Source organism: Vigna angularis, chromosome 5 (genome assembly GCF_016808095.1).
Source record: "Vigna angularis cultivar LongXiaoDou No.4 chromosome 5, ASM1680809v1, whole genome shotgun sequence".
Taxonomy (NCBI): Eukaryota; Viridiplantae; Streptophyta; class Magnoliopsida; order Fabales; family Fabaceae; genus Vigna; species Vigna angularis.
The window spans coordinates 26,732,013-26,757,465 of record NC_068974.1 but is presented as its reverse complement, the minus strand read 5'-3'; the positions used below and the strand labels follow the sequence as shown (position 1 = coordinate 26,757,465).

The 25,453-nt window shown below is 31.1% G+C and overlaps 2 protein-coding genes across 3 annotated transcripts; both read left to right on the top strand.

Annotated features, from left to right (window-relative positions):
* The first annotated feature begins 12,614 nt into the window (after window positions 1-12,614).
* LOC128196701 (uncharacterized) lies at window positions 12,615-13,288 on the top strand. The gene is made up of 2 exons (XM_052878207.1): window positions 12,615-13,125; window positions 13,227-13,288. Exons 1-2 carry the CDS (start codon window positions 12,615-12,617, stop codon window positions 13,286-13,288), a joined length of 573 nt encoding a protein of 190 aa, XP_052734167.1.
* Window positions 13,289-21,784: 8,496 nt separating this feature from the next.
* On the top strand, window positions 21,785-25,176 carry LOC108338873 (uncharacterized). Of its 2 annotated transcripts, XM_017575925.2 has the most exons (4): window positions 21,829-22,208; window positions 22,580-23,019; window positions 24,297-24,744; window positions 24,960-25,176. In XM_017575925.2, the coding sequence occupies exons 1-3, from the start codon at window positions 22,044-22,046 to the stop codon at window positions 24,733-24,735; spliced, it is 1,044 nt and encodes a 347-aa protein (XP_017431414.1). In that variant the 5' UTR covers window positions 21,829-22,043; the 3' UTR covers window positions 24,736-24,744; window positions 24,960-25,176. The 2 variants fall into 2 exon arrangements, with proteins under 2 accessions (XP_052733233.1, XP_017431414.1); XM_052877273.1 differs by lacking the exon at window positions 24,960-25,176 and having other exon boundaries at window positions 21,785-22,208; window positions 24,297-24,881.
* The last annotated feature ends 277 nt before the right edge of the window (window positions 25,177-25,453 follow it).

Genomic DNA, 25,453 nt, shown 5'->3' with positions numbered 1-25,453 from the left:
TTTTAACCTCATTTATGCCTTCATGTGTCACCTCCAAGACATCCCACATTTCTTTTGTTGATTCACAAATAGAAACCCTATAAAATTCATCCAAAGTTAATGTAGAAGATATGATATTCTTGGTTTTAACATCATAATGTTCTCTCTTGTTTTCACCAGATGTCCATGAAGGAAATTCTTCAAGGATAGTTTTACCATTTTCAATTTTTGTAGGTTGAAAAGGTCCATTTACTACAACATCCCATACACTATTATCAACTGATTCTGAGAAAATATTCCTTCTAAGTTTCTAAAATAGGTAGTTTTCTTCAGGAACTAAGGGTAGTCTTTTTATGGATGCCCCTTCAACAAAGGTTTGAGAAATATTAGCAATAACACATGATATTTTAATCGATTATCTTTCAAAACCCATCTTTAGTGACAATTTTTATAATTGTTACAACTAGTATTCCAAAACCAAGAGGGAGGGACGGTAGAGAGGGTGATTGAATTGGTTTTTCAAAATTGTAATTCTCTTTTACTCAGTTTACAGATTGAGATGTTGATTATTTGAAATTTTCAAAGCACCAAGATAAACAAGAATAGAGAAAGAAATAAAAACAAAACACATAAATTTATACTGGTTCAATTCAATAAAATCTATATCTAGTTTTCTTTTAAGTAATCTAAGCTGGAAGATTTTCACTATATCAAATAGATTTTACAAGATTATAAATGCACCTTAACAATCTTAAACTCTAGGACACTAAAAACTTGATAAACTTATCAAGAACCACACCTTAATGCAATGGGACACGTAATTGCAATAAGACTATCACCTATACAATGATAACACTATAAATAATTGAAATATGTAGAAAAAAAATTGAAACAAATACACATGAAAGGTGCAAATTTTATAAAATAATCCTATAGCTAAGCAAGAAGCTCTAAAGCCAAAGCCATCTTGATTGATTCTTGATTAACTTCAATAAACTTAATAATGCTTTCTCCAAGAACTCGAACTCTTCTACCTCAGTGTTCCAACTCTTAGATTTCAAAGTTCATGATTAAGAATGAGAAGGAACCTGATTTTTAATGACAAATTCATTTTTTGATGATATTAATCGATTAAGAAAATAACCTAATCGATTAATGTCATTCGGGTTTGAAATCATGTGATTGTTTGTTGTATTAATTGATTACATTAGTCGGCTATCAATTAATGACAATTTAGTGACATGTATGTTTTTGAAATGGATTATTGTTGCACTAACATTATTCTTAATTTATTATGTTATGATTAATTTTTTTAATTACATTCTAGCTTGGCTTATCACATTCCATTTATAGAGATAATGGCCGACAATTTATAGATAAAAGATTTGAGTAGTTTTTAAAACAGCTCAGTAAAGTACCACATTACATTTTCTTTGTTAAACATCCTAAAACAATGATTAGATGAACGAGACTAATAAGATCATATTGAGAGATCTTAAGAAAAAGTTTGGAAAAATTAAAAGTTTTTGGGTTGAAGAAAATATCTAGCATACTTTGAGGTTATCATTTTACTACCCATTTTTCAACATGATAATTGTTTTGATTAACATATGGTCAAATGCAATTATTCCAATCGAGCTTGGAGGGACCTCTTAGGAAAGGCAATTTTTTTTATGAAAGTAGCAACAATGATTATCTAAGATTAGATTTGGAACTCATAAGTGAAATTGATGAAGAGATATTGTTTAACAAAAAAGTTGTAACACAATCTCTGAACTTCAGAATGAACAATATCTTAGATGCGGTAATTGATCCTAACGATGTTATCTTAACACATTTGAAATAGAGACAAATTTTAAAAGAATTAATTTAAAAAATATTTTATACATCAATCTTTTTAAAACCCGACATATAATTTGTTTTAACATATAGTTTTCACATTTTTTTCTTTTGTTCTTTTATACTGTATTAGTTATGTTATTTTAATAATTTCTTGCAATATAGTTAAGAATTTATGCTTCTATTCTTTTTTATTGTGCCACTACTAGCTATAAGGCATCTTAGTGTTACAACCATTATGTTAGATGTCAGAACCCATTTAAAACGCACCCAAACCCTCTGAACGGATTCCAGATGTCAAGCAAAGGAAGTCTGAGATTTAGAAAGTGGAAAACAGGTGTGTTGCGGATTGGACGAACGTTTTTTACGGTAGAGTAAAACTGAAAATTTTCTAAGTTTCGTGCCAATTCTCTGCATGCACCAGCCATCTTCAACCTTCTGAAATCTCCTCCTTCCTCTAAAAGATCTTCCTTTTCTCTACAAAATATCACCCTTTCTCTTCTCCGATCACTACTCAGGCATCGTAGAAGCACTTCCGGCGTCAAGAGCTTCTAGTTAAACCGTTCGGTTTGTGAAGCTGAGCTGGTAAGTTCTTCTCTTCACTCAGTCGTGCGTTTTCCTGGACATGCAAACCAAGTTCTGGTTTCATGTGTTGATCACCCTTCTCATAAGGAGTGGTTCTGATAGTGTTGGGGTTTCACTTGTTGTAGTTTGGATTGTCAAGCGTTGATGGTAGAGGGACTTGTAGAGGGGTGAATTGTATTCTTCCTTTGTGAACGTTCGGTCACGCTCAAAGGTAAGGGAAGCTTATATAATTTAATTGTATGTTCGTTTTTACGTTCCTTGCCAATGAATGCATGTTTGTTGAGTGACTAAATGTATATGAAGTATGATTTTTAATATGTTTTGACTATATGAAGTATGATTATTTACTATGATATGGATGTTTGAGTTTATGAAAATAGATGTTGAGAGATGAATTGATATAAGGAATTCTAGTATGAAATTTCCCTATGAAAGTGTAAGTTCGTCACTGAACGGTCCTTGACCGTTCGATTTTTCTAGTGAACTTGATTGGAATTGAATTCTTTCATTTGGGAAGAATCCTAGTTGAGCACGAACGTCTTCGTTTTGTAATACTGTGCATGAGCGTTCGGCCAAGCGTAGTTGTTCCTTGGTATTCGGTTATAAACTTAAGTATATCTATATGTAATTGTATATTTTCGTTTGTTCTTAAACACTACTAAAAAAGGTATCTTATTATATTTATCAAGCCTTTCTCCTATAAGTTTAGTAGTGCTCGGTCTTACACCAAGCGTTCGTATTGAGTAGTGCTCGATTTTCCACCAAGCGCTCGTGCTGAGTAAGTACTCGGTCTTACACCAGGTACTCATTCCCTTTCTGAAAATATGTATATATATATATATATATATATATATATATATATATATATATATATATATATATATATAAGAACGTTCGTTCAAACTTAATAGGGTTCGCCCTTTTCGGTGCTCGGTCTTCAACTGACATTCTGATTGTTCTTGATGTTTAACTCATTCAAAAGCTAAGTATAATTATTGACGTTCGGTTTATTCACCTGATTTAATTCTTTACCTGTATTTGAGGTTTTCACAGTGTCTGTCTTAAATTGGTTTCAGCCTAGAGTCTTAGTATTCGACTTAGGCCTATTAGCGTTCGGTTTAACTCGGGAGTTAGTTCATTCAATTGGCTTACCTAGTAAATAAACGTTTGATTCCTAATCATTCTTGCGAACTATTATGTTAATCACTCCCTTTCTTAAAACCAATGATTCCATCTCTCGGTTTGATCCGTTTGGAACTGGAGACCTTTGGTCTCACTCCAAGCGTTCGGTCTGGTTCAAGGTTGATGTTTAACGTTCGGTATTTGGTATCCTTAGTGATCTTTGTACGAAGGGTTTAATTGAGATTATTAATAATGAAAGATGAAAAGAATATGATATGGATGAAATGTTTTGGATTATGGAGGAGCGTTCTGGGGAGGAATAACTCATGAATGTATATTGGAATTTGTAAAGTATGAATGTGGGCATGCTAAGCTGGTGGTTCATCCTGATGTTTCGTGATTACTCGTCCTCACGTAGAGGAGGGTAAGTCATGTGTGGGAACGGCAGGAGGTCTTAGTCCTTATGGTTAATTTGGACAGATAGGATTAACCTCGGGTGGCAACTGTTGAGGGTATCTCAGTTACTACATCACCCGGGTGCACGAACGTCGTAGCTACACATAATTCATACAGTCCGGACAGTCAGTCTAGTATTAGGCTTTGCATGAACGAGTGATGAATTATCTTGTTTGGTTGATTGTGTGAAATATATGTTTATACATGAATTGAATTACATAAGCTTACCATATGTTTCCTGTCTTGTCTGTTTTGTACGTTCGGTTGTCCTTCTGTTGCAATGATCATCCATATGGATGTGAGTAGAAGGAGACGAGTTGCTGGAAGAGGCGCTGGAGGAAGATAACTTTATGGAGGTAGAAGTTAAAACCGAATAGTAGAATCGTTCGGTTAGTAGTATAGTCTGATAGTAAGGTGATCGCTCGATCACCTTTTCCCTTTACTTTTGTATGACCGTTCAGTATGGGTTTTTGTAAACCGTTCGGTTAGAATTGCTTAGTTTTAAGATGATCGTTCGACCATCTTTTCCCTTTCTCTTATGGTAGGACCGTTCGGTATAGTATTTTGTAAACCGTTCGGTCGGGATTTGCTTATGTTATTCGGTTTTAATTTTCTAGTTTTCTTGTAAGGCCATTCGACCACAAGCATACTTCTCTTTTAATGTAAGACTGATCTGTAATATTATTTAATGTGATTATTCTATTATATAGTTTTAGACTGTGTTTTTGAAATGTTACATTAGATATTTTATATTAACTAAATACAGAACTTATTTATCAAATATAAGTAGGTGTAAATTTTAGTATACTTAATTTTATAAGATTAAGTTAGACTTCTTAAATAATAATAATAATAATAATAATAATAATAATAATAATAATAAAGATAATAATAATAATATAATAATTATTATTATTATTATTTTTTTTGTATTCTAAATATTTTAGAAATTATATTACTCACTTACATTTGTTTTTACATTGATAATAATCAAAGATTTATTTTATTTTGTTCAAATACTTGGTATGACATATATAAATTTATCGTTGAGCTTATATGGCTGGATATTATTTCATCTGTTACAAATTTTGGAGTGGTATTAAAAACAATGGAAATCTGTATGGTAGTTAATTGAAGCACAAATATAATAGTATTATTATTATTTTTTATTTTTTTAACTGCAGTAAAACATTATTGTGGTAAAATATGATTTCAACCTTAATTGACTAAAAAAACCTTTTCTTTCTACATTTATTGATTGTCTAAATAGTGGTGATATGCTGGCACCATCAAATAAAAAAAACAATATCCGCTCAACAATTCTAAATAATAATATTGTAATATATTTATTTTATTTTTAATTTGAATTCTGATATATATTATTATATTATTAAAGTGACTGTCAAATGAAAGTATTTTTTTAAAGAGTGTCAAAATATTATTCTTATTATCATCACATTGATTAACTGACATAAAATATTAGTTATCATAATTTAACTCAAATAATTGAGATAAAAAGGAATCATTTTATACTGCTCATTCCTGTTTATAGTCGAACATACATTACGATGCTATTAACAATTATTAACATTATATCTTATTTTATTTTAATTACCCATAAAATTTAATTAATATATATATTAAGTTTTTATTTAGGAATTTAAATAAATAGAATATTGTAATGTGTTTTTGAATAGTTTAGTTTTAGTTAAGAGAAGAAATTAGAAAATCACAATAAGTTTTTAAAATGCCCAAAAACTTTGAAAAAAAAATGAAAAATGGAAATATATTTGATAATTTAGTATTTTTTTTATTCCTAAAATCAAAGTTAGATGCTCCGTCGCGATGACTTCTTTGAATATATTGTCAGAAAAATAGAGGTGTAGTAGGGTGAAGAAATAACTATAGAAAACCAATATGGTAAAGTTTTTATACTAGTTGAAATTATCATCATTGTCTTGTCACCTCTTTAAAACCCTATTATCATCTTTTAAGAACTCAATAAACAAAATTCAAAGGTTTATGCAAGAAAACCAAAGATCTGTTTCAATAAAATACTAACTCCTTTAATAAATGGAGACTTATTTTGAAACTAAACAAACTATAATTATTTATTTTTAAGTGTGTTTAAAAGCAGATGATTTGATTTAAAAGCATAAGGAAATCAAAAGTATATAAAATTGGTAATACATTTTCAATATAGAAAAATGCAACATGAACACAAATTTTGTGTAAATTAAAAGCATGGTTAGAAGATGAATTTGATTAATGAGGGCTAACAGAAAAAAAAAGACGGAAAAGTCAATCAAACTACAACTTTTGTAAAAGAAAAACTCATACAATGATTTTTTGAGTTTGTCATAAATTTCTAGATTGAAACACATTAATTATATAAAAGAATCTTATATGAAGATATGCAAAATGTCAAAGTTAAAATAAAGGAATCTATATTTTTTAAGGGTATTATTAGAATATCAAATTTAAATGTAAGTTCAAATCTCGGATTAAGTACAAATAAAAAAGTTAGTTAATATAATATGAAAAGTATGATTCATAAATTTATTTTTTTAAGATGTTATTTTTGGAGATGATAAATTTATTATTTTAAGATGTTATTTTTGGAAATTATATTATTAGAGTTTAACTCGAGTTTTAAAGTCACTTTGAAAATAGATTTGTGTAACATTTTTATCACAAAACACGTCTAATATAGTTAAGATATCCAAAGTTTCATCATTAACCGATTTGGTTTCCAATGTTGAAGATTAGGATCCACTGATCATATTTATTCCTTCTTTAGGACACACAAAATTAACTTTATTCTTGTTATCAATGAGTGTTAAAATGACTTTAAATCTATCAGTTAATTCACTTCATACCAAAAGTTTTAGTTAGGTTGATTTTTTTTTTTAACATGGGTCAAATTAAATTCGATTTATTTAACCTATGAGTTAAATAAATCCGAATCAGAATAAATGTGAGATGACTTAATCTTTTAACAACAATTATTTATAATTTATAACTATTTTTTATTATAATTATTCATTATTTTAAATTTGTTAGTTGTTATTTTTATTTTTTATTTTTTTAAGACTATAATATTGTTTAATGGTATTTGAATTATTTGGATTAATTTATTTGTTTGTTTAACACTTTGATTTTTATTTACTATATTTATAATACCACTTCATAATTGTAATTAATGTTTAATAAAATAGATTAACATTTTTATTTTAATGTTATAAATAGGTGAATCAAATCAATTTACTTTAATTATACTATAGTAAATATATGAAATAAGTTGGAAGAACAAAATATATTTAAATAAGTTAATCTACTTAATCTACCAATATTGTGGGTTACAAAATTTCTGCTCCATAAAAATAGTGAATCAGTTAAGTTGATTCAATTTTAACTTAATAAGTGATAAACTACTCATATGAGTTGGATTAACTCATTTTAACATCTCTTGTAATTAAACAAACTTCCATATTTCTTTTTACCTAACCATTGGAAAAGACTTTCCACAACTTTATTAGTTGCATTCAGATGATGTCCATATATGATTTAAAGAATTCATCATTTCTTTTAAGAATTTGAATTAAGAACTCAACCAACAACATACATGCATAGATTTATAAGGGAAAAACAAAAGGTCAAAATGAACACTCAAAATGGACAAGAAAAAAAAAGAACAATGAGACAAAATCTTTCTAAAAATGAGTGGAAAAATATTTGTCATTTTAAAGAAATGTTAAATTATATTAATTTAATATTTGGTTCATATAGTTTAAAAAATAACTTTAATGTAAAAATTCTAATGTGATGATTATTAGAATATAAATGTATTAAAGTTATAGGGATTATTTTAGAGTTATTAAAATTAATCCCTCTCTTCTCACTTCAAAAGGAAAATTTGATATTTTTTTAAAGTTTATAAAATATCACAAAATAGAGATAGTTTTTACTTTTGTGAAAGGGTTGCATTCTTGAAAAGATAGAGGAAAAGTTATGTTCTTGAATAGATAAAGAAACAATGACCTTGACAGAAGAAGACTTCCTAATCGCTAATTTCTATATCATCAAAATGTCATATGTGAGAAGTAAGAGAAGGAAAAACATTGATTAAGAGAACTTTGCAATGGATCTAGATATTTTCTTTTCCTTCATAAATATGTATATGAGAATATTGTGTGAATCATGAAATTTAAGATCTTGTATGTTTTCATTCAATTAAAATTATATAAATTTACTTACATACTTGCTATTTCGAATAACTATGTAGTTTACTCTATTGAACATGAATGTGACTTAAGCATTGATGAGGATCCAATCTATTTTAGACAAGCCATGGAAAGTAGCAATTCAAAGAATTGGTTGAATGTTATGAAAGAAGAATTGAAATAAATGGATGATAATAAAGTATGAGATCTAGTTGAATTGCCTAAGGGTTAAAAAAAGTTGGCTGTAAATGGGTCTTTTAGACCAAACGTGACTCAAAATGCATTCTTGAAAGGTATAAAGCTAGATTAGTCCCTAAAGGTTTCATTCAAAAGGATGGAATCAACTACAAAGAGACCTTCTCTCCTGTTTCTAAGAAGGACTCTTTGATAATTGTTTTGGATTTGGTAGCTCATTATGATTTAGAGTGTCACTAAATGGATGTAAAAACCGTTTTTCTGAATGTTACTTTGAAGAGGAAGTTTATATGGATCAACCAGAAGGTTTTCTAATAACAGGAAAAAAAATTGGTGAGTAAATTAAAGAAATCAATATATGGACTAAAACAAGCTTCTCGACAATGGTATTTAAAATTTAATGATAGCATAACTTCATATGGTTTTATAGAAAACATCGTTGACTGGTTATATACATAAAGATTAATGTGAGTAGGTTTGTTATTTTAGTTTTATATGTTGACGATATTCTTCTTGCTACTAATAATATTAGTATGTTATATGATGAAAAGAAGTTTCTCTCTAGCAACTTTAAAATGAAATATACGAATAAGGCATCTTATGTGATAGGAATAGAAATATTTTGTGATAGATTACAATGATTGTTAAGCTTGTCTCAAAAAGGCTATATTAACAAAGTGTTAGAGAGATTCATAATGAAAAAAATGCTCTTCAGAGAAGCTACAAGACAAGAGAAGAGCAATGATCTTCGTTGGCTACCACTCAACTAGAGCCTATAAATTTTTTGATCCAATTAAAGGAAAGGTGATCTTGATTAAAGATGTTGTGTTTCTGGAAGATGAAAGGTTGGACTGGAAGCAGAAGCAATTCAGCCTAGGAAAGTCTATAATATGTAGAGAATATAGCAACACAATAGAGCAAAAAATAAGCCTTGCAAGTAGTAAGTGTGTGCAATCTGGAAGCAGTAAAGGAGTGAAAGATAATGAGCACCATTCTGAAGCTACCAGAACACGAAGGAGACACGTGCTGCCACAGAGATTTAGTGAGTATGAGGTGTATGTTGATACACAGATTGGTGATGAAGGAGATCTGGTGCACATAGCTCTGTTTGCAAGTGCAGAACCAATAGATGAAATAGAAGCCTTGAAGAAATCTGTGTGGAGAGATGCAATGAAGGAAGAAATTGATTCCATCGAGAAGAATGGAACTTGGGAGTTAGTTGATCTTCCAGTTGGAAAGAAAAGCATTGGAGTGAAATGGGTGTTCAAGAAGAAACTCAAGCCAGATGGATCAATATCCAAACATAAATCAAGATTGGTTCCAAAGGGATTTCTTCAGAAGCAAGGTGTGGAGTTTTCAGAAGTATTTGCACCAGTAGCTAGAATGGAAACAGTTAGATTGGTGATAATAGTAGCTTGTACACGAGGTTGGCCACTCTTCCAGCTTGATGTGAAGTCTGCGTTTCTTCACGGACCCTTGGAAGAAGAGGTCTATGTATAGCAGCCTCCTTGTTTCATTGAAATAGGAAGAGAATCACAAGTTTATAGGCTACATAAAGCCTTATACGGGTTGAAGCAGGCTCTCAGAGCCTGGAACAGAAGGATTTACTCCTTTCTCATCAAACTCAAATTCACAAGGTGTGTTGTAGAGCAGGGAGTCTATGTGAAGGGAGACACAGGAGAATATCTACTGATCTTATGCTTGTATGTGGATGATTTACTCATCACGGGTTCAAATGCAGCTCATATAGAAGATTTTAAAAGGATCATGGCATCTGAATTTAAGATGACAGACCTGGGAAGGTTGAGTTATTTCCTAAGAATGGAGTTTTCCTATACTACTGCAGGTTTGATGATGCACCAGAAAAAATATGCTTAAGATTTGCTAAAACGTTTTAACATGTCATCATGCAATGCTGCAAGGAGTCCAATGGAGGTAAATTTGAAGTTGCTGAGAGATGAATCAGAGAAGGGAATATATGAGACTGAATTCAAGCAAATAATTGGTTCTTTATGGTTTCTGTGTAACAGCAGACCAGAGTTGGCATTTTGTCTTGGCTTGATCAGCAGATTCATGGGCAGCTCGAAGAGATCTCACCTGCTTACTGCTAAGAGGGTGTTAAGATATGTTCAAGGCACTATTGATCATGGAATACTTTTTGCCATTGGAAAACAAAAATTTGAGTTGGAATCAGTTGGTTATACTGATACAGATCATGGTGGTGATCTAGTGGAAAGGAAGAGTACTTTCGGATTTGTGTTTCTGCTAAACAAGGCACTTGCCTCGTGGTGTTCTAAAAAGCAACCAGTAATTGCTTTGTCCAACTGTGAAGCAGAGTACATTGCTGGAAGTTTTGCAACTTGCCAATGTGTGTGGCTGGAAGAATTGCTAATGGAATTGAGGGTTCTAATAAAGACTCCACTACAGCTAAGGATAGATAACATTTTAGTCATAAATTTGTCCAAAAACCCAGTAACTCATGGCAGAAGCAAGCATATAGAAGTGAAGTACCATTTTCTAAGGGATTTGGTGAGCAAAGGAAGAATTGTCTTAACATATTGCAAGACTGAGGAGCAAATGGCTAACATTCTTACAAAATCATTGAAGATAGAGCTTTGAATTTCTGAAGAAAAAGATGGGTGTTATCTCCCTAGGTGCTTATCTTAGAAGAGAGTGTTAATGTGCATTAATAAGCCAAGACAATAGTTTAAACTGTTTTGACACCTATGCCTTATTGTTATATAAACTCAACACTTGTACCTACTTCTAATAATCAGAAATACAACTCATGAAATATTCATTCAATATATTTTGTTTCTCTCGGGTTATACTCCTTGTTTCTTTGCTTTTTCTGTTTTCTGTTTTTCTGCTACCACTTCCATTGTTCTACCAGTAACCCTTTTATTAGAAAATCAATAATTATAAGATCAATGCTACACGCTCTCTGTCTTTTAACTTTTTCTTTAATGCAAAGTGTTTCAATTCCATGTGATTAGGACTTTATAAATACTTGTCATTCAGAAGATTGTTACATATTATCACAATAAATTGTAACTACATTATTCCCAAAAATAAATCAGTAAGAGATTTGCAATGATTGCTAAATATAACCATAACCACGTTGATTAACCTAATTTATAGAAAATTCAAAACTGCAAAAAAATCAATAGGATAATTCATTTGCAAATATATCCAAAAGTTCTACAAAATATAACCATAATCATATTGATTAACACAATAAATGAAACAAATTCAAAATCACAATAACCAGTAATCCCAATTCAAAACCTAAGAAAACAAACTCACCTTCCTTTGAACCATATTGATTAACCAATGAAAATTCCTTCTAAAAAGTAATAACATCTGATGTGGAAGCATTCACATCCATCGGATATGGAGAAATGCATTGTTTAAAAAGCAATAGAGTTGTTCATACCAGGGCAAGCCATTATGAGAGATGGAGTGCAATAAATAATAAACGGTGGCATAGCGAAAGAGATGAGCGATATACTTATCAAAGTTAAGTTCGACAATGATGAAAAGGTAGAACTGAGACCAATGATTGAAGTGAAAAGTTAAAAGTGAGAGAGAGACGATGAAGTCATAAGCTAAACTTATCAAGGAGACAACTAAGAGACGTAGCACTGAAGGGAGATGAAATAGGGAGATACAACGGCGATGAGGTTCAAAACTTTGTGAGCCACACTTTTCAGTCAACAAGAGAGATGAAAAACACAATTTTCTTTTTCCTGCAAATCATTTAAAGATAATTTGAATTTCTTTTACTTTATTTTAGGCTACGTTTTTATTTCTTAGTCAACACATTGTAAAGGCAATACTTAAATAAATATAACATAAATTATCAATGCTTAATTAACCCTGGTTTTTTTGTAGTCCTTAAACCTCAATTATAGAATTATTTATTAGATTTAATTTATTTTCCGTTCATATCTGTGCATTTATCTTCATATATTTATATTCTATTTTTATATTTATATTCCGTTTATATATTGTTTCAAACAATTATATATATGTAAAATTGTACTCTCTTCTGATGGAATAAGAAATACAATTCCTATCCTTTCTTTTCTCATAACATGGTATCAGAAGAAAATTAATTTTTTATCACGTTCTTCCGCAACCAATTCTTTTCCTGTCCAGATCTTCATTTTCTACCTTTCGTTCTTGGTTTTTCTGCCTTTTTCTTCTCCTTTTATGGCTACTCCCTCTGTTACTCTCGCATCGTTGCAAGATACAACACATGACTATTACATTCATCCTAATGAGAATCCTTCATTGGTGCTTGTTTCCCCGATTCTTGAAGGTCACAATTATCATGGATGGGCTCGCTCGATGTCTATGGCACTACAAATGAAGAATAAATTTGGCTTTGTTGATGGTTCCATTCCTTGTCCAGCTGGTACAGATCCAATGGTTCAAGCATGGAAGCGTTGCAATAATCTAGTTTTATCTTGGATCAATCATTCTGTTTCTCATGAGATTGCTACAAGTATTATTTGGATTGACTCTGCTGCTACGGCATGGAAGGATCTCAAAGATCGTTTCTCCCAAGGTGATTCTGTTCGAATTTCACAATTGCATCAAGATCTTTATTCAATGCATCAATCTGATCTAAGTGTTACTGCATATTACACTAAAATGAAGATTCTCTGGGATGAACTTTGCAATTTTCGCCCTATTCCTGAATGCCAATCTTCTGCTTCTTGTTGTGTTGTTTCTAAGACAATGAAGGAATATCGTGAAAATGATTGTGTTCTTTGTTTTCTTAGAGGCTTGAATGATAATTACTCTGTTGTTCGTTCTCAGATCCTTCTCATGGATCCCTTGCCTTCTTTACCCAAAATTTTTTCGATGATAATTCAACATGAGCGATTTTCGATGATAATTCAAGCACTCACCTATTAATACACAAAATTCCTTGGATTTTGTCACCAAAATTATTTCACCTCCATCACCTCTTTTCTCAGAAGTTACTGATCAACCCTCTTTACCACTTACATCTCCTCCTTCTATTGTTTCCGACCCTGTTATTTTCTCTTCTCAGCCTGTTTCTGTTGAACCTGTCACTGCTACTCCACAAAGGAAATCAATTAGGCCAAAACATACACCATCTTATCTGCAGGACTATCATTGCAACATGTCATCTACTTCTTCCGCCACTCAGTCATCCACAGGTACCTTATATCCTATCTCTTCATATCTATCATATGATGCATTATCATCTCTTCACAAATCATATGTCCTTAATCTTTCCCAAGTTAGTGAACCTAAAACCTATAACCAAGCCATCAAACATGATTGTTGGAGAAATGCCATGGATCAAGAAATTGCAGCTTTAGAAAATACCAAAACTTGGGTTTTGACTGATCTACCTAATGGAAAGCAACCTATCGGATGTAAATGGGTATACAAAATAAAGAGGCATGCTGATGGGAGTATTGAACGATACAAGGCAAGGCTTGTAGCCAAAGGCTACACACAACAACAAGGTTTAGATTACTTTGAGACTTTTTCACCTGTTGTCAAACTCACAACAGTAAGATTGGTTCTAGCTTTAGCAGCTTTCAAACATTGGTATTTACATCAACTAGATGTAACTAATGCCTTTTTACATGGGGATCTAGATGAAGAAGTATACATGTCTCTTCCTCTTGGTTATAAATCTGAAAAACCAGGACAAGTTTGCAAGTTGTTGAAGTCTTTATATGGACTCAAACAAGCCTCTAGACAATGGAATTACAAGTTGACAACTACTTTACTTTCTTTGGGCTACACACAATCAAAATCAGATTATTCACTTTTTGTCAAAAGTGATTCTGCTCATATTACCATCTTACTTGTTTATGTAGATGATATAGTTTTGGCAGGTGATGACATCCAGGAAATCCAAACTGTGAAGGCTCTATTGAATGCAAAGTTCAAGATTAAAGACTTAGGCCAACTCAAGTATTTTCTGGGCTTAGAAATTGCAAGATCTCAACAGGGCATTAATTTGTCACAAAGGAAGTATGCTCTAGAGTTACTAGAAGATGCAGGATTGTTGGGGTGTCAACCTGTTTCTACTCCTATACAGCCAGGCACAAAATTTTCCAAGACAGAAGGGAAACCCTATTCAGATGTGCAGGCCTATAGAAGACTTCTTGGCAGGTTACTATATCTAACCAACACAAGACCAGATTTATGTTTCGCTGTTAGTACTCTCAGTCAATTTCTTTCCAATCCTTTGGAAGATCACTATGCAGCAGCAATAAGAATCCTGAGATATATCAAGAACAATCCAGGACAAGGATTATTCTTTCCCTCCAACACAGAACATGCTCTCAAGGCTTTTAGTGATTCTGATTGGGCTGCTTGCCCTAACACTAGAAGGTCTGTGACTGGTTTTAATGTGTTCTATGGTGCATCATTAATTAGCTGGAAATCCAAGAAGCAAGGTACTATATCTAGATCATCAACCGAAGCAGAATATAGAGCTTTAGCTTCCACAACATGTGAAATTCAATGGCTTCTGTATTTGCTCCATGATTTGAAACAACCTCTACCACAACCAGTTTCTCTGTTTTGTGACAATCAATCTGCTATACAAATTGCACAAAATCCAGCCATGCATGAAAGAACAAAGCATATTGAAATTGATTGTCATCTCATAAGAGATAAAGTTCAAGCTGGTGTAATTAAGCTCCTGTCCATTCCTACTTCAGCACAACTTGCAGACATTCATACTAAAGCTTTGCATCCAGCACAATTTCAATCTTTGTTGTCCAAGCTGAGCATTAAGGATATATATGCTGCAGCTTGAGGGGGGATATTAGATTTAATTTATTTTCCGTTCATATCTGTGCATTTATCTTCATATATTTATATTCTATTTTTATATTTATATTCCGTTTATATATTGTTTCAAACAATTATATATATGTAAAATTGTACTCTCTTCTGATGGAATAAGAAATACAATTCCTATCCTTTCTTTTCTCATAACATTATTGCCTTTACTGTTTTAGGCAATATTTATCTACTGATGGTTTAGTTTAACATTGCCTAAAGTAAAAAAAAAAGGTGTAATGTCTCTCGATAACAACCAAGAAAGTTGAAATTTAAGTTTTTCTCTTTTTGTCACTTTTATATACTTCTTTGATCCTTTCTCAAAATAATTGTAACATCTCATAATCTTATACTTGATAATTCATAATTTATATATTGTAACATTACATTTACGGTAACATCCCGTAATCTCACACTTGAAAATTTGTAGTTGATATATATCTATACATATGTTTTAAACTCAGATTTTAACTACAAACTCATAAATATAACTCGGATTCTTCTAATTTATTCTTCTATCTCTTTCTTCATTGGCACTGGATCAGACGACATTCCTTCATCTGCTCCCGTATAACGAATTATACGATCATCGCACATACACAAACACAAACAAGTATGGTGAGTTAACATGCAACAAATCATTTATAAAACATGCATAATTACTTTGATACAAACATCATATAATAATTATGTCAGACACCCTCATACCATCATACCACAATCACACCATAGATACTCATCCCATCATACCACAATTCCTATTAGACACTCGTCCCACAATACCCAATAAACACTCATCCCACAATACTCAATAGACACCACAATACCCAATAGACACTCATTCCACTATACTCAATAGACACTCATCCCACAATACTCAATAGACACTCATCCCACTATACTTAATAGACACTCATCCGGATGATACGTTGATGAGCGGTCACGGGAGGTTATGCACATGTGATGCCTTCTACTTCCTCTTACAAATACACTTCCAAAATACTCCATACCATCCACAAGGTTAGTCCTCAACACTATGTCCAAAATTGGCACATAGACTAGGACCTCCTGCCCCTCTCACCACATAATTCATCCTTCTCTGCTTGAGACTGGATGATTATTAGAGTATCAGGATAACCTCCAACTACAGGACCCTCAACATCAACATATACATAAATACCATACCATTACTGAATCTCTCCACGAGACTCATACCATGCTCATATTCCTCAACTCACATTATACCCTTACAAAATCTCCCCATAATACTCATATCATGTTCAGATGCATAAATTCAATATAATAAAATCTAATCATCGTAGAAATCATACAAAATGAATATATCACAAAATAAATTAACAATACTAAAATATCACCATAAATGGTCACCGGAGAAGAATCAAATGTTTGACGAATCAAACTCACCATAAACGCCAGTACATATGACTAGTCACTACTTACTGGATTGGACCAGGGTTGCTCTATGATCAGGGATGGACCAACTCCGGTTTTTAAGATTCCTCTATCTTACCATCACAATTATAATTCATAATTACGTATCTACCACAATAACATGAATTCATTCTAACAAGATATATTGAACAATAGTTTAACAATACATAATCTGTTCAACAAGATTTAAGTTAAAAACTTGTCGAGTAGACTTCCAGGAAAGAGAGGTGCGTCACAATGGACAACTTAAGTACCAAGTCTTTCTTTAGCCAAAATGTTCCTCAACTAGTTTTAACAAATTTCTTATTTACAGATTCAAAACAACAGCATATAATATTAACACAGAAATTCAATATAGATAGATATACAGTAAGCATTAACAATATTCAAATAGAATTTCAAGACATGAATAGTAATAAAACAGTACTAAATCATAATATAAAAGCTTAGAAAGGTTAGCTCCCCTACCTTTATTCCAGACTTCTCTTTCTCCAAATTTGTTTCCCCGAAAACCTTTCATAACCTCTACTCTTCTTGCAACTAAAAATTTCTCCCTAACTCTTTCTTCTCTATTTCTCAAGCTCTCACTTGATTCTTCTTCTCTTTGTGCATAATAACCTCTCCTCTCATGGCTATTTATAGTCCAAAAATTTTACTATTTAACAATTTTAATATTATTTATTATTTTAGTATTATCTTATTATATTAATATTTTAATCACCACTTGACCTATTTGATCCCTCAATAATGCCTTAAAATCTGAGTGCTTTATCCACTATCAATATTTTAAATTTTATTTTATTTTTTCGTTTTTTTTTTACAAAAAGGTAGAAAAGAGTTTGAACCCATCACCACAAATTTTATACCAATTAAGCTACTAAAATTTCTTATTTAACTTTTCACATAAACGTATTATATTTTTCATTCACAAAGAAATTCATTTTTACTAGTAATAAAATTGTAAATATTTTTCATGGGTCTTACAATAATAGGTTTATAACTTGTGAACACAAATAATTGGATCCTTTAATGTATTCAATTACATTTAAATTAATAATATTATGTCCTATAACATCATACATAAGGTTTTTTCTAAAACAAAATTTCACCACTTCTATTAATAGATTTAATCATTCACAAGGTTCATATTTGAGATGAGAATCTCAAATTAATCATTTTCTTTTTTTTTCGTGTCTTAATTGGATTCTTATTTTGTGAAAATTGTAACAATTACACATTTGTTGTTAAATTGGGCCAACCGATGTTATTGTTAGGTTCACGTGACATGTTGATATTATTTTTTAAATGACGTAGAGTTTTTTATTTGATGGAGTGATCCTAATCGGTCTTTTTATTTATTTTTAAAATAAAAGAAATTGGCAAAAATGAATTAAACATTGAATTGAGTACTTTGTTAGAATTAGGGACTAGGAAAAGAGAAGTTTTATTTTAGGATTCATACAAATTGAAAATCAATTTTAGAAATTGAGGATTTAATTTAAAAAAGTAGGGTTCATTCGCAATTCACATTGAAAAATTGTGAGGTATTCATCACGGATAATTGACAAGATAGAGCATGGGATATGCTAAATCAAAATTAGAAGCTTTTTTAGCTACTGGAAATCACTTACACAAGGAGCCGAATCTCCCCCTTACTTTCTTTAGGTTTCTGTAGATGTTAACTTTTGGCTAGAGGACGGGATTCAACCTCAGATAATTGAATCTGGAATTAATCAAGTGCTTAGAATTGTCCATACTGAAAATTGCAAGGAAAAGAATCCAAATCTTTGCTCTTTTGCCAGCAGGGTTAATGTTTAAAGCACTGAAAGAAGTCTAGAGAAACCCAACTTTGCCTTGGTTGTTTTTGAAGTTGTGTATGCTTCACCTATAACTGAGAGCTCTTCCAAGGAAATCCTCAAAGCTCAGTGTACTAGTTTGGTGGAAGAAGTGGGATTTCCTTACCATATTATTTTTGTAATTGATGGAGGCAAGAGAGATATTGATATGTAGGCTTACATATTTTGTGCAAATTTGATTGTATTCTACAACTGAGCCTTATTTTTCCAAATTGAATCCCCAATTTCCAATCACAAAAAACCTCTCAAATCGCGAGACCAATTTGCGAAGCTAGCGTCCATTATCGCCTCTTATTCGCGATTCAACCTGCAGAAAATCAAATCACAGACCAGCAGAAACCCTAGAATCCCAAATTGTGTCACCATCATGATTTAATCTGCGAAACCCTCGCGTATCCAAAGCCCTAAAACCAAATCTCCAAATTTTCTGATTGATTCCCAAATTTTTGTTGTGATTGAACCCTAAAGCCAAATGAACCCTAAAACCAAATCCCTAATTCTCATAAACAAGTTTGTTTAATTAACTTTTTCCAATCTTTTTAATTTTAAAAAAAATAAAATTCCACGTCAGACTTACCTATAAGTAAATAACATGAGTCACGTCATTTAAAACACTAACATCAGCATGTCATGTGAATATAACACTAACGTTGTTAGTCTAATTTATCAGGTCTAATTGTTGCAATTTTAACAAAATAAAAACCCAATTAAGACTAAAAAAAAGAAAGGGACCAATTTGAGATTTCAATCCCAAATAGTAACCTCGAAAATGATTAAATCATTTGAATATTATCAAGTCTAATTGGTCAAGTAAAAGAAAAAAGACTAATTAAGACATAATACTATTTTGATTTTCTAATTAAGACTAGTGTAGTTTCGACCTTACAAAAATTATAAATCCAAAGTAAGATTGTAAATAATTAGTTAATTATATATTTATTACTTTTCTTTCGAAACCAAATTAACTTTCATGTCGAATAATCTTTGATAAATATCTTTGGTGAACATCGACAAACATGAATTAAATTTGGAATAATAGCATTGGACAAACAATCATTGAAAAATTAAACTATTAACGCTACACATTGAAACACCTAATTTTACAATATGGTTAAAATGATTGATTTTACAATAAATTATAAAAAAATTGATATAGAAGAAAGTATAACTTTCTTTTTTCTAAATGAATAGCATTTTATCATGTGAATCTACCCTATATAGAAATAGTCTTGGCAGATGTGCATATTTCAACATAATTTTCTAATATCTGAGGCCGACAATAATTTTACTTTTCAATCTTTTCTTTTTCTTTCACTGAGGATATAAACTTTCTATTCACAATCTTTTAGAGTCTTTTTCTTCTTGTTTTCCTTCTCATCTCACAACTCAACTTTTCCCTTTCTTTCTTCATTTCCCTCTTGCAAGTCAAATATTTTCTTTTTCCTCATACAAGTCTTTACAGAAGTGACATTAAAAGTCATGGTAAGAAAAAAAAATTGTAAACGTAATTTTGTAGTTTTCTGATTTTCATTTTACCTGTAATTTTGTGATTTTTCATAATTTTAGTTATTTTAGTTTTGATTTATTTATGATGTTGTATTTCTTATTTATTTGTTATTTTATGATTTTGAACTTCTACGTTTTAATTTTCTTTCATTTTCATGTTGATAGTTACTTTTTCTTCTACCTCATATGAGTGGTTATCATCTTGGGACAATATAACATAACATGTATTCTTCTAAAAATAGTTAGGTCATCAAATAACTTCATTTTTTTGTTTAGAAATTTTGATAGCTCATGTTATCTCAGTAGTGTAAAATCTCTCAAAGCAACTCCATATGCATTAGCTAAAGATCTCCCATGAGATCATATCACAATTTTTCTCACAAGCCATGGCCATTTTTTAGTGATACCACTAAAATAGTTTTGAATTAAATCATACCTTTGAAGATGTTGGAGAACAGATTTTGAAAACCACCAAATTCAATTAAAATGCATACATCTAAACTTACCTAAACTAAATATTTATACTATATATTATGTGCTTTATCGGTAGAAAACATAAATTGTTTTCTAACTGTAAATAATTAAAGCCTTAATTTTTTAAATTTTAATTAATATAATAGTTTAAAATCTATCAACTAAGATATATATATATATATATATATATATATATATATATATATATATAAATAGGATAAATAGAATAAATAAAAATAAAAATATCTTAATAATTATTTATACCAATATACAAAGAAGAAATATTTTTTTTATAATTATTCATTACATAAAATTATTTGTCATTACTTTAAAATAACTCCATTATTTTAAATAATGCACAACAATACAATTTCTTTATTTAAGATTGGCTACATAATTTCTTGATTAACAAAAGAATAATGTAATTAATTAATTTTTATTTTTATACATTAATTTATTGATTTTTTTATCATTTGGTATGCACTTATTTGTCCTTTAGTGATTTATAGTAATTATATTCATATCAAGGCACACCACTTCTAATAAAAAAAATGCTTTTAGTCTTAAGAAAATTATCTCAATAAAATAATAGAATATATGTGCAGCTAAACCTTCACAGTAAAAAATTCTTAAAACATAAATCAACCTTTAAAAACACTCAACATGCATTTCAATATAAACTTTGCTGTTAGAATTAATTTAAGTGCATATTTAATTGCATCAACTTAATTATATCAAACATTAAAAGAATTAAACCAAACAGTGTGTCATAAATAAATTTTTACACAAAGACACAAAAAACCACCTAAATCAAAATTATTTTTGTAAAATTGAGTTGAAAGATTAATTCCATTATTTAATGCTCTTATTTTTTTTTATCTTTCTTTAGTATTTTTAATGTTGTTTTCCAAAGTGAGAAATGTAATAATTTGTTTTAATATATATATCATTTTTTATATCATGAAATAAATTAATTAAATATTATGAAAAATAAAAAATAAAACATTAAAAAGAATTATATTGCGTTTAATTTTATAAAAATAATTAAATAAAATTGTTTTTGAAAATGTATATTAAAAATCAAGGAAAATAATAATCTCCAAGGTAAATACTTTTCACAAATAATATTAATTTCTTCAAGAGAATAATACTTTTCAGAAAAGATGTTAATTTCTCTCAAAGATACTAAAAAACCAGATTGATTAAATATTTTCTTAAAAAACAAAAATCAACCATTTTTCTGAAAGAGCCTAGAAATAGAAAATCGTGTAGGTTTCTCGAAACTTCCACCAAAATCGAGATGCTACTACACCTGTAGAACACCAACTTCAACACCCTAATGATTTAAACATATCTTTCCACCATATCATCAACCTCAAACTCAAAATCTAAGAACAAATTCTGAGTTGTCAAAGTGAGATAGAGCATAACTTCACAGAAAGATTGTGCAACAACCGCAAAACTGAAGAGAAAGAGGGTAGAAGAAGAACAAACACCTTCACGGTCAAAGATGGGTGTGGATTACTACAAGATCTTGCAGGTTGATAAAAACGCCAAAGACGATGACTTGAAGAAGGCTTACAGGAAACTTGCTATGAAATGGCACCCAGATAAAAACCCCAACAACAAAAAGGAAGCCGAAGCTAAGTTTAAGCAGATTTCCGAAGCATACGAGGTATGTTTTCATAACGGTGTTGTAAATTTTTAACTTTTTGTGGAACTAGGAGTGGAATAATGAAACCCAATGAAGTATTTCATCTGGCTTATGTTTACTTTTTTTAATCTAGTATGATTTCAAACATTTTTCTCTAGGTTGTCGTAAATTTTTGAGTTTTTCTTTCCTGAAATTAGAAGTAATTAGTGAAACACAGATGAAACATTTCATCTGGTTATGCTAATTTTTCTTTATGTCATTGTGCTTCCATGGTTTTTCAACAAGGGTTCATGCAAAATTTTAAGCTTTTATGAATAAACAATGGAATTCACTAAAGAGATTTATTTGTCTGGAGGTTGATGCTTACTTTATTTACCTTGTTATTGTTGAAGGTGCTTAGCGATCCTCAAAAGAAAGCTATTTATGATCAATATGGAGAAGAGGGTCTGAAAGGTCAGGTTCCTCCTCCTGATGCTGGTGGTGCTGGAACTACATACTTTTCCACTGGAGATGTTCCGGGATCTTTTCGGTTCAATCCAAGGAATGCAGATGACATTTTTGCAGAATTTTTTGGCTTCTCAAGCCCATTTGGAGGAATGGGTGGGAGAGGTGGTGGCGGCGGAGGCGGAGGCGGCATGAGATCAAGGTTCCCTGGTGGGATGTTCGGTGATGATATGTTTGCATCTTTTGGGGATGGAACGGTACATATGAGTCAAGGGGCTCCTCGGAAAGCTCCTCCCATTGAGAACAAGTTGCCTTGCACTCTTGAGGAGATATATAGAGGAACTACAAAGAAGATGAAGATCTCTAGAGAAATTGCTGATGCCAGTGGGTGAGTACATGTTAATACCTGACTATTTCTTCTCCTATATTTGAGGATCTTCTGGTTTTCTTAGTTTTTGTTGTCTTGTATGTGGTATGATCTCTGATATGCACAATTTTGTGCATGACTGAAATGGGCGAGCTTTCAATCTGGGGTTTTTGTAAAAGCATATAATTGATCCTAAAACATGATTGCAATATACTATTTTCACTTGTTTACATGATTGCAATATACTATTTTCACTTTTTTGAGTGCTTGACGTGAAATTGTTAACCAAAGCTTGATAATTGGTTGTCCTTCTGTATGCTATGTTCAAGCCATGAGGGAAAGTTGTTTAGTTAACACAATGTTTACTGCATAAACTGTTTGTTGTTTGAAAGTTGTTATTTTGTGCCATTTGAACTTTGTTTAAAGAGGAACATTGATAACTACGTTCTAAACCTATTTTAATAGCTACTGGAATATTAGAAGACACTTGTACTTTGAAACATTATGAAGCATATCCTTTCTGCACTGCAAAGTTTGTACAACCTCTGATATGTGTTCCTAGACATTATTTAATTGTTTACTGGTGGTTCAGAGGTGAATTGAAACAATGCTTTAGTTTGCAAAGGTATATACAGAACTTACTAGGTTTTAATTTCTAGAATCTAAATAAATAAAAATTACATCAGTTAGTCTGTGATTGGTAGGCATTAGATGGATGGTGGTGGTGAATGTTATATTGGTGTTCTATTTCAACTCATTACATACTTTTGGCACTTAGTTATTCCTAGTAATATGACTTCATGGGATGTAAGCTTGAAATAATGAGGGTTAATGATCTAACAAGTGAGAAGGTGTTTGGTAAATTGCTGAACTTCTATTCTACATGGTCATTTTGTCGTTATTTTGTTACGCTAACACAACAAAATTTATTTATGAATAAAACCTGATCTGAACAACTGTTTCATTATACATTCTTATTAGCAATGCCCCTTAGGCCTTACATATTGTAACGAAACAACTAAGTTTGCATAGTTTATCCAGTTTAGAACTTAGATATAGAAATTTTACTCATAAAATATTTTCATTATAGTATGAACTTAATCATTGGCATTAAGGATTATTCTTGTAAAACTTGGCAGGGCACACTAAACTATTATTTCTTTTCCTTTTGATCATCAAATGACTCTTATCTGTTTAATTAGAATGTTCTTTTAGTTTCCTTTCTTTTGTTGTGATAGTTTCCTGTTAAACTTAATTATGTCAAAGTGTGATGACTGACTCTTTCTCTTGTGGTGCAGCAAAACCATGCCAGTAGAAGAGATCTTAACCATTAATGTGAAGCCTGGCTGGAAGAAGGGAACAAAGATCACCTTCCCTGAAAAGGGAAATGAACAGCCAAATGTGACGCCGGCCGATCTCGTCTTCATCATTGACGAAAAGCCACACGGGGTCTTCACCCGTGACGGAAATGACCTTGTTGTAACGCAGAAGATTTCCCTTGCAGAGGCCTTAACTGGTTATACAGTGCACCTCACCACCCTGGATGGTAGAAACTTAACCATACCAATCAGCAATGTTATTCATCCCAGTTATGAAGAGGTTGTTACAAGAGAAGGCATGCCACTTCCAAAAGATCCATCAAAGAAGGGAAACTTGAGGATAAAGTTTAACATCAAGTTTCCAACTAGGCTCACTGATGAGCAAAAAGCAGGCATCAAGAAGCTCTTGGCTGCATGAAAAGGCTTGGTTAGTATAGTATTTCAGATTTCCCTCTTATAGCTACTTTAATGAAGATGTAAGATATAGTAATAAACCTTTCCAAGAAAAAAGAATGTACTAAGAAACATTGTTGTTCCTCTATAAATTGTTTTTTTGAGTGAAAAGTTTTTTGGTTTGATTCTTTTGTATGGATTAAAAGTTAATGTGCAGGGCTTTGTAATCATCCTTGTTCTATTTAGCAGGGATCAACTGTGTTAGGATGAGCTCTGAACTACACTCAGTACAAATTCTTCTTCCAAATTTTGCTCCAGAGCTTGGAAGTGAAATGTTTAGTTATTTAATCAGAAAATTAAAGTTGTATTTTTAGGGTTATACTGAAATATTAGTTATTGTATTGGAAAGCTTACTTGAGATATTTATATCTTCTTTAATGTGGAAAGCTTACTTCCTCTGTTAGAAGAGATGGATTAAGAAAGTTAAGAGATTAATTTAATGTAATTTTAATAATGTTAATAAAAAATTTTAGATTTATAAAATTCATTGATAAGTTTAATACCAATAAATACCAATTACCATGTGCTGTCTTCACTTAATAAAAAGTGAACCTGTGGATTGTGAAATTCAGAAGATGGTAAAGAAAATTTGTGGGTTCCACCACAAATTTTTAAACATATCAAAATATCGACAATGGACTGTTTTTCCCTTGGTCAAAATGTAAATTTAGTGAACATGTTTC

What these genes read in the sequence shown, in the direction of transcription:
- LOC108338873 (XM_017575925.2), top strand. Translation starts at nt 22,044, where the DNA reads ATGGGTGTGGATTACTACAAGATCTTGCAGGTTGATAAAAACGCCAAA. An exon ending in AGATTTCCGAAGCATACGAG is followed by an intron (nt 22,209 to 22,579) that starts GTATGTTTTCAT and finishes TTATTGTTGAAG; the next exon opens with GTGCTTAGCGATCCTCAAAA. An exon ending in GAAATTGCTGATGCCAGTGG is followed by an intron (nt 23,020 to 24,296) that starts GTGAGTACATGT and finishes CTTGTGGTGCAG; the next exon opens with CAAAACCATGCCAGTAGAAG.
- LOC128196701 (XM_052878207.1), top strand. Translation starts at nt 12,615, where the DNA reads ATGGCTACTCCCTCTGTTACTCTCGCATCGTTGCAAGATACAACACAT. An exon ending in ATGCCAATCTTCTGCTTCTT is followed by an intron (nt 13,126 to 13,226) that starts GTTGTGTTGTTT and finishes GTTCGTTCTCAG; the next exon opens with ATCCTTCTCATGGATCCCTT.